This window comes from Arachis ipaensis, chromosome B03 (genome assembly GCF_000816755.2).
Source record: "Arachis ipaensis cultivar K30076 chromosome B03, Araip1.1, whole genome shotgun sequence".
NCBI classification, from domain to species: Eukaryota; Viridiplantae; Streptophyta; class Magnoliopsida; order Fabales; family Fabaceae; genus Arachis; species Arachis ipaensis.
In genome coordinates this window covers 106786477-106796994 of record NC_029787.2, presented here as the reverse complement: position 1 = coordinate 106796994, position 10518 = coordinate 106786477, and the positions used below count along the sequence as shown (strand labels likewise).

General features: G+C 37.8%; 1 protein-coding gene across 1 annotated transcript in view; it reads right to left on the bottom strand.

The window, feature by feature from the left end:
• The window catches only part of LOC107633507 (probable serine/threonine-protein kinase PBL1), a 23166-nt gene continuing 12701 nt past the window's right edge, over positions 54–10518 (bottom strand). Inside the window, exons 5-6 of the mRNA XM_016337126.2 lie at positions 2252–2425; positions 54–257 (exon numbers count right to left, since the gene is read on the bottom strand). Coding sequence (XP_016192612.1) covers positions 54–257; positions 2252–2425 — 378 coding nt within the window. The remainder of the gene's footprint in view (positions 258–2251; positions 2426–10518) is intronic.

Here is a 10518-nt window from a genome sequence, read left to right as displayed (position 1 = left end):
TCAGGGAGTGTTAGAGACTGAGACTTGAGACCTGAGAGGGTTGAAGGCTTGAATCAGAGAAGAAGAAACTTGAGAACTGAGAACTGAGAACTGAGATCTGAGACCTGAGAGGGTTGAAGCGAAGCGGCGCGACCCACGGCGAGGAGCAGCGAAGCGGCGCGACTCACGGCGACAAAGCGAGCTCGGACAGAGAGGGCGACAAGTAGAGAAGGGGTCGGCGATGAGTTTAAGCTCTGAAATGGGATGGTGGGTGGTGGCTATTGGAATTTGAAGAGATGAGAGGATTGTGGGTGGGACTAGGGTTTTCATGATGGGTATGAGTGAGACTGTGAGAGAGAGAGAGAGAGAAAGGGGGTGGGGTGGGGATTGGGGCCTTTTTGGCCTTTCGTTCTTCTTTTTTTTTTCCACCTTCAAAACGACGTCGTTCAATAGTTTAGTTTTCAAACAAAAAACCGCTAAAAAACCGAACGGTTCTTCCGGTTCACCGGTTAACCGCCGGTTCGACCGGTTTTTCACCGGTTTTTTGTCAAGCGGTTTATGACCTTATCCGGACCGGTTAGGTGACCGGTTTTCGGTTTTTTCGGTTGAACCGGCCGGTCCAGTTCGGTTTTCAGAACCATGATGGAAACTGAAGCGATTGCTGAACATTGGTTCGGAGAAGAAACTAAAAGAAGCGATCAGAGTGGTGGACAATGTGGTCATGGAGATGATAGGGAAGAGGAGGAGGGAGATGGTGACGACGACGGGTCTTAACAAATCAAACTTGCTGTCTAGATTCATGGGATCCATCAAAGACGACAAGTACTTGAGAGAGATAGTCATTAGTTTTTTGAGTATGAATTGGTTGAGAACAAATTGAGAGGTTTTCTTTTTGTGAACATTGAAGTTGTAGAGTGTGCATTGTGTAGCTTGAAGTTAAAGTGTTAAACTGTTAGTGTTATGTAAGATATGATGAAAATGGGAAAGAACCGTGTCGTTTCCAAACAGAGGAGGTCAGAGACCATTTTATCTCCCATTAGAGTTTTCAGGGACTATTTTCTCCTCCGTTAGAGTTGACGAGCAAAGGACCTAAGTGACTGACGGATTTAATTGTTAGGGACCAATCGAATAATTAATTTTAGTTGGGGACTAAAATGTCTGGTCCGAAATTCTTTGAGGACCAAAACGGGTAAATACTCTAAACAAAATGTTATGCATACCAAAAAATCAAATACCAAATTAATTTTATATTTCAACATATATTTTATATAAGTAGCTAATTCTAATGAGAAAGTCTCAGGGCCAGCATTTTCATTAAAATTTAGTCCGTATTTAACCATCAAAAGAAGAGTGCGTAATTCTACACCATTAGATATAATCTCACACTATTAAAAATATTAATAATAACTAATTGATGACTATAAATTACAAAAATACTAACCCCTTAGCATTACTGGATTCTAATACTATTAATAACTGGAAAGACTAATGAAATTATTGTGTTAAAAAAAAGTGGAAACCAAGTATAAGGTACACAACTAGAAAATGGATTAATACAGACATATTTACAGACAGATTTAGTCTTTATTACAGACGAATTTTTGGTAACCGACGAAATTACCGACGGATTTTGTCCCTCTGTAAAAGCCCCGTCGGAAATTATTTACCGACGATTTTTTTTTTGTCGGAAAATTACCGATGGATTTTTACTAGTTACCGACGGATTTTCCCTCTGTAAATTTTCCATCGATTTCCCGAAAGCGATGAACTTTCCAACGGATTTTCCGTCTGTAATTATAGAGGAATTTTCAGACGGATTTTCTGTCTGTAACTTGAACTTTGAAAAATCATCTCACACTCTGATTACAGACAGAAAATTCGTCTGTAAATCCGTCAGTAAGGTAAAATAGATTTTTTTTTATTTTCTAATTACAAAATAAACTTGTTTTCATACAAAATAAATATAAATTTAATACAAATTTTTATCTAATTTTTATTCGAATATTTATAATATTTCAAAAAATAAACAAATTCATCGTATTATCAAACTAAAAGAAAAGTACTATAAACAAGCAAGTCAATATAATTCAAAACATAAACAAAATGTATTGATCATCAACTATAATTCTTAGTATATTGTTCAACCATACTAAAACTATCAGCTATAGTCTTCAGTATCATCTTCATCCTCATCATCATCATAGTCCTCATCCGAAGACATTGAGGGTGGCGGTGGTAGTGGAACTGCACTAGAACTACTTGACACTCTAACCTTCTCATAATAGCTAACATAAGCCTCATTCCATCTCTTCTGTTTCAGCTTTTCCTTCTTGGCCTTTCCAGTTGCCCGTTCCAACTTTTCTAACTTCTTTTGAGTCTTTTCCAAAGGAGCCAAGCGTGTATCTAACAACTTACTAATACGCTCATCTGTTTGTTGAGTAACACGCTGAAAAAGTGATGACATGTTATCATGTCATGTTTTTATATGCTTTTTCATACAAGAAAATTGATAATTAGTGCTTAAATATTGCATTCTTTTGTGCTTAAATGGTATATTTCTTTGATCTTTTGATTTGATAAACTTTGTAGGAAATAAGAAGAAAAAGAAGCAAAAGAGCACAAAATAAGCTAAAAAGGAGAAAAAAAAGAGTTTTGGGCACACTTTGAAGTTGGAGCACACTTTGATGCCTTAGGCCACGCTTTTAAAAGCGTGGCCCATGACCATGAATGAAGGAAACAAAGGCTAGCGCTCAATTACATGGAGCGCTACGTTAAAATTGTTAACTTTTTTGGGTTTTTTTAGCTTTGTGACAGCATGACCATGCCTCTTTCAAAGGGCCATAACTTGAGCTACAGATGTCCAATTGATGTGCTTTCAGTTGCATTGGAAAGCTGACATTTAGAGCTTTCTAACGATATATAGCAATTCACATTTGGCATGAAATTGAAGAACGAGTAAAAGGCATCTTTAAGGCCCAAAAATCAATAAAAAATGGGGCAGCCAAGGTTCGAAAGAGGAACCATGCGCACAAGGGAGCGCTACGTTGGTTCAAATCACTGAGCGCTACACAACAAGGCTTGGCATTAGAAAATTGGCCAAAGTGAAGCCAGCAAGGTTCGAAGAGGGAACCAAGGGAAGCTAAGTGTAGCGCTACGTTAGAACTCTTCATTGAGCGCTACACTGGAGGGCTTGGCACGAGGAAAAGGCATCATTTGTAGCGCTACGTTACTTCTTTTAACTTTTTCGTGACTTCAAGCTTGGGGAGGAAGCTTGTGCTATCCACACACAAGGAGTAGCGCTCAATGAGTTAACTGAGCGCTCACTTAGTGAACGCTATACCAAGAAGTTTGGCACGAGGCTTGACACAAAGAACCAGTGAGCACTGCGTTATCTTTCTTAACTGAGCACTCCACTGGAGCATGGCTCCAACCCATTTTCAAACAAGTGCCTCCTGACCCATGCTACCAACACCATCCAGATTCACTCTCTTTTAAGTCCAAAGCAAGCAAAGCCCATTAAACATGACTTAAAGGCACACAGAGAAGCTAGATTAGGAATTTCATTTGTAATTTATTTTCAATTTCAATTTTATTTTCATTTGCCTATATAAAGGCATCAATTTCATTTTATTAGAAAAGGCTGGCTCTGCTAGAGAGCATTAGGAGTATGGTAGAATAGAAAATCCTCTTTGAAACACTTTTAATTTTTATGCACTGTTACATTCCAAGTATTGAATTCAATATTGGCTTATGCAAATTTCAATTTCCTTCTCTGCTACAATTTCCTTTTCTGCTACGATTCTCTTCTGCAATTTTACTTTCTACAATTTTTCATTTGAGCTTACTGTGATCTGATTTACTTTCCTACACTTTTGTTCCTCTGCACTTTATATTTGAGCTACTGTGATCTGAATTTAAATTTTCCTGCACTTTGAATTTCCTGTCACTTGTTCTCAAGATCTCTTTGATTGCTTGCTTCATTGCTTTCTTTAATTTCCAGCACCCAGCCCCCTTTATATTTGATACAATTTACCTTTCTTGCCATTTAAGATTCTGTCAATTTACATTTTTTGCTCTTTAAGATTTTGCTCATTTACTTTCTGCAACTTTAAATTCACTGCTATTTACATTTTGTTGCTTCAATTTCATTTCGATGTTAGCTTGACTAGACTAATCACTCACTAAAGTTGCTTGATCCATCAATCCCTGTGGGATCGACCTCACTCTAAGTGAGTTATTACTACTTGATATGACCCGGTACACTTGCCGGTGAGTCTAGTGTTGGAATTCTGATTTCCACCCATCAAGTTTTTGGCGCCGTTGCCGGAGATTGATTTAGATCAACAATGATTAAGTGGGTGAGAAGTCTAGATCAAGCATTTTCTTTGTTTTTGTTTTCTATTTTAGATTGAAACCAAGGTGTTTGAGTTATTGCCTCACTAAGAAATTCTTCTCTGAGACATGAATTTCAATTTTTCTTGGTGTTGTGTTTTGCAAAATTCAAATGGAGTTCAACTCATCTTATGATCAAACAAATTTTGTGGGATATTACCCACCGTCACCAATTTCTAATGATGGCTGTTGATATCATCAACAAATTACAGATCCTGAGCACTCCAATCCATGGAGATATGTCTCAGAACCACAAGATGAGCAAGAGAAGCATATGAGATATTTCCCACCACCACAAAATGATTCAAGTTATTATTCTAATGGTGGCTGGGAGTATCACTAAGAAATGATAGATGATGAAGCAATTCACATGAGATATGATCCAGAACCACATGATTTATGTCATTACCCTCATGGTGTCTGGACATGTCAACAAGAGTGTGAACAATCAGTTGAAATGGGACACTTCCCAGGGACACAATATGATCCAGATTATGATGAGTCTAATAACTACTCATATTGTGGCTGGGAAAGTCAAAATCAAAAAAATCTTGATGATCCATACTTTCTTCATCAAGAAACATCATCACTGGAGTGTGCTTTCAATAAATTCATGCAAAATTGTCCACCAATACCACAAGAAGATCCATACTGTGATGAATTCAACAATTCTTCTAGTTGTGCTTGGGAGGACCTAAATCAGAGAGCATTTGACAATTCATACTCCACATATCAAGAGTCATCATCACCTGGGCATACATTCAATTCATTTATGCAAAATTGTCCAACCTCACCTCCCATTTCTTTACTTGAAAATTCTTCATCACTTGATTATGCCTCAACACAAAGCCTCCTCCAAGATCCATACAACTCATTCCACCAACCACAAAACTTATTCCACAATCTACAAGATTCATTCCATACCACTCAAAATAATCTCACCACAATACATCCATATCCACAAGATTTCCCTCAACCTTCATCTTTTGAGCTAGTAGCTGAGGATCCCCTCCAAAAGTCCAGAGAGTTATTAGAAAGACAAGAACAACTCCTTGAAGAACAAAAATAATTCTGAACAGAGCAAGAATTCCTCTCCAAGAAAATGGATGGGCACTTGGAGAAAATGAGAAGAAACTTAGAGCTGCTGAGCAAGGAAGATGAAGACCAATTGGTGGATGTGAAGGAGGAAGTGGAAAAGCAAGAAGAAGAGGCATCTGTGTCAAGAAAAATTTCCATGCAGAATGAGGTGGTGGAGGTGTTTGAACCTGAAAAGGTATATCTACAAAAGCCACTTGAGATGACAAGGGAACATGAAAACTCACAACCTTCACAAACGTCCCTGAGCCAAAATGTCTCAGCACTTGAATCCATGATTGAAAGATATGAAGAAGAGATGAAGAAATTTTGGGAAGAATAACAAACCTCCTCTATGAAAGTGCTATTAAGTCAAATGTTGAGTGCAAAAGAGGAAGTGGAAAAACAAGAAAGTGAGGAAGTCAATCAAGAAAATTCACACTTAAGTGAAGCAGAGAGCTACAAAGATGAAGGGCTCATTGAACCATCAATTCAAAAGGCTCTTGATGAAGAAAACACTCTAACAATCACACAACCACCAAGTCTTGAATCCAAAGAAGTGAAGGCAACTGACAAGAACACCAATCCTACCCCTGATCCAGCAAGTAAGCTCAATCAAGCCATTAACAAAAGAAAGCTTGCTGAGGAGAGACCAAGACAAGGGGCAATAGCTGAATCTTCTCCTCCCTTGAAGTCATTCCTCTTAACAAACTGGAAGAAGATGAAGAAAGTGAAGAACAACATGTCAAGCTAATGACACTAAAAGAGTGCTTGTTGGGAGGCAACCCAACCGTAGGTAACATTTCATTTCTTTGCTTTGTTTACTCTCTCTGTCTGCTTTGTTTATTTTCTTTCTCTGCTTTATTTAAATTTCAATAAATTGGCATATGATTACATTCTAAGTTTGGTGTTGCCTTGCAACAATTTGTTTTCAATCTTTATGGATAATTGCACCAATTCTAAACTGAAAGTGTCATACTAAGTTTCTAAGTTTAGTGTGCCACTTAATTTTCTGTGTAATAAATCCAGCAACACCACTTGTCTGCATAATCATAAAGCCTTTGAAGTGTTAATTTTCTTTTGGTTTCACACTTTTTCATTCTCTTCGTTTTAGTCATTTCTTTATTTTTATTGTTGTCTTTTAGTTTGCTCATTAACTGTTGTTGCTAATACCTCACCAAGAAATCCTGACTGTGACAAATTCTTCACTTGGTGATTGTGTTATTAGCATGTAATAGTTCCTTGTGTTCAGTTTTAGTTCAAATAAATTGACATATGATTGCATTCTAAGTTTGGTGTTGCTATGCAACAAAATTTGGTTCCAATCCTTACTAGATACTTGCATCAATTCCAAGAGAAAGTATCACACTAAGTTTGGTGTGCCATTTATCTTTTATGTCATGTATCATGTACACCCTCTTATGTTTGCAATCACAATGTCTCTGTCTTTTGTGCCTTGATTGTTTTCCTTAATTTTGCATGCTCAAAACACATGTACTGCTAACATTTCATAGTGTAAGACATTCATGATCCATCTTAGCCCCATAGCCATTGTTCTAATTGTTGCTTGAGGATGAGCAAGCATTTTGAGTTTGGCAAGGAAAAGGGAAGAATAAGAGGAAAAAGACAACAACAAGAAAGATAGACCATAAGGTGGTAATGCTCCTTTCTCCTCCTAATTACTTCCAGCACTATAAATTGCATGATTGTCTTTATCTTCTCTGTTTACATGTGTGTATGAATAAGCATAACCTGCATCTTGATTTGTAACATGTTGCTGTGCCACTATAACTACCAACTTGAGTTTTGTAAAGTTCAAAGCAGTAAAGTATCATGATCATAAACAAACAAGGAATTAAAGAAGAACTTAGCATGTTCATACAAGTATTGGAAGGCTAGTATGATTAATTATTGCTCAATTACATTAGATTTTATTTAATTGAAGTTTTCATCTAGGACATTTTGTAAAATATTTGGAAATCATGAAAACCTTGAAAAAAGCAAATACAGTTACAGCAAAAAAAGCAAAAGGAAAAGAATGAGAAAGCTGAAGGCTCTGAGTACCAATGACAATTAAGTTGTTAAGTGCTTGTGGTGTTTATGTATCAAGCAAAAAGCTTGAAAACAAAACACTTAGAGTCAAGGTTAGGCTCAAGTGCAAATGCACTCCCTCAAAGCTCAAGGCTCTGAGCATCAATGATTAGAGAGTTAAGAAAGAAACAAATGAGCTTAAAGAAGTCCTCTAATTAAATGCTTGTGGTGCTTATGTGTCAGGTGGTAATACTTGAAAACAAAGCATTTAGAGTCGTAGCTTTGTTATCAACTCATGGGGCAAAACACCCAAAAAGGAGAAGCTAATAAGAAAATCAAAAGCTTGTTTCAAGGGAGAATTATAAGGAAAAGATTTCATAAATTGATCTAGATAGAAGCATCAATCATTTACATTTCTTTTGTGATTGTGGCATGCATAGAAAACTAGCCAACCATGAACATTGAGTTGCTATTCTTCTTACCTTGGATTGTCAATCTTTATTGCATGATTCTTTTCTTGCTTGGGAACAAGCAAGGTTTAAGTTTGGTGTTGTGATGACATGTTATCATATCATGTTTTTCTATGCTTTTTCATACAAGAAATTTGATAATTAGTGCTTAAATATTGTATTCTTTTGTGCTTAAATGGTATATTTCTTTGATCTTTTGATTTGATAAACTTTGTAGGAAATAAGAAGAAAAAGAAGCAAAAGAGCACACTTTGGTGCCTTAGGCCACGCTTTTAAAAGCGTGGCCCATGACCATGAATGAAGGAAACAAAGGCTAGCGCTCAATTACATGGAGCGCTACGTTAAAATTGTTAACTTTTTTGGGTTTTTCTAGCTTTGTAACAGCATGACCATGCCTCTTTCAAAGGGCCATAACTTGAGCTACAAATGTCCAATTGATGTGCTTTCAGTTGCGTTGGAAAGTTGACATTCAGAGCTTTCCAACGATATATAGCAATCCACGTTTGGCATGAAATTGAAGCACGAGTGAAATGAATCTTTAAGGCCCAAAAATCAATCAAAAATGGGGCAGCCAAGGTTTGAAAGAGGAACCATGCGCACAAGGGAGCGCTACGTTGGTTCAAATCACTGAGCACTACACAACAAGGCTTGGCATTTGGAAATTGGCCAAAGTTAAGCCAGCAAGGTTCGAAGAGGGAACCAAGGGAAGCTAAGTGTAGCGCTACGTTAGAACTCTTCACTGAGTGCTACACTGGAGGGCTTGGCACGAGGAAAAGGCATCATGTGTAGCGCTGATAAGCAGATAATTTATACGCTTTTTGGCATTGTTTTTAGTATGTTTTTAGTATATTTTAGTTAGTTTTTATTATGTTTTTATTAGTTTTTAAATAAAAATCACTCTTCTGGACTTTACTATGAGTTTGTGTATTTTTCTGTAATTTCAGGTATTTTTTGGCTGAAATTGAGGGACCTGAGCAAAAATCTGATTCAGAGGCTGAAAAAGGACTGCAGATGCTGTTGGATTCTGACCTCCCTACACTCAAAGTGGATTTTCTGGAGCTACAGAAGCCCAATTGGCGCGCTCTCAATTGCTTTGGAAAGTAGACATCTTGGGATTTCCAGCAATATATAATAGTCCATACTTTGCCCAAGATTTGATGGCCCAAATAGGCGTTCTAAGTCAGCTCAAGAATTTTGGCGTTTAACTCCAAACTGGCACAAAAGCTGGCGTTTAACTCCAAGAAAAGTCTCTACACATGGAAGCTTCAATGCTCAGTCCAAGCACACACCAAGTAGGCCCGGAAGAAGATTTCTGCATTAATTACTGATTTCTGTAAACCCTAGGCTACTAGTTCTCTATAAATAGGACCTTATACTATTGTATTTTGATCTTTGGACATCTTAGGGGATCTTTGGACGTTTAGTCCCTAGACCTTGGAGGCTGGCCATTCGGCCATGCTTACACCACTATCACTTTTGTATTCTCAACGGTGGAGTTTCTACACACCATAGATTAAGGTGTGGAGCTCTGCTGTTCTTCATGAATTAATACAAGTACTATTGTTTTTCTATTCAACTCAAGTCTATTTCTTCTCCAAGATATTCATTCGCACCCAAGAACATGATGAATGTGATGATTATGTGACACTCATCACCATTCTCACCTATGAACGCGTGACTGACAACCACTTCCGTTCTACATGCAAACAAGCTTGAATGTGTATCTCTTGGGCTTCTAATCTCAGATTGGAACCTTCGTGGTATAGGCTAGAATTATTGGCGGCCATTCCTGAGATCCGGAACGTATAAACCTTATCTGTGGTATTCTGAGTAGGATCTGGGAAGGGATGGTTGTGACGAGCTTCAAACTCGCGATTGTTGGGCGTGTGGCAGACGCAAAAGAATCAATGGATCCTATTCCAGCATGATCGAGAATCGACAGATGATTAGCCGTGCGGTGACAGCGTGCATAGAAAATTTTCACTGAGAGGACGGGAAGTAGCCATTGACAACGGTGATGCCCAACATAAAGCTTGCCATGGAAAGGAGTATGAATGATTGGAAGAAGGCAATAGGAAAGCAGAGGTTCAGGAGGAACAAAGCATCTTCATACGCTTATCTGAAATTCCAACCAAACAATTACATAAGTATCTCTATCTTTATTTTATGTTTTATTTATCTTTTAATTATCAATTCTCCATCACCATTCGAATCAGCCTGACTGAGATTTACAAGGTGACCATAGCTTGCTTCAAGCCGACAGTCTCCGTGGGATCGACCCTTACTCACGTAAGGTTTACTACTTGGACGACCCAGTGCACTTGCTGGTTAGTTGTGCGGAATTGTGACAAAGTGTGATTCATGTTTAAGAGCTCCAAGTCCTTTGGCACCATTGTTGATGATCACAATTTCGTGCACTAAGTTTTTGGCGCCGTTGCCGGGGATTGTTCGAGTTTGGACAACTGATGGTTCATCTTGTTGCTTAGATTATGTACTTTTCTTTTTATTTTTCAGAATTTTTAAGAATGAATTCTAGAGTTTCAAGGTGATGTTCTTATCATCACAAAAGCTG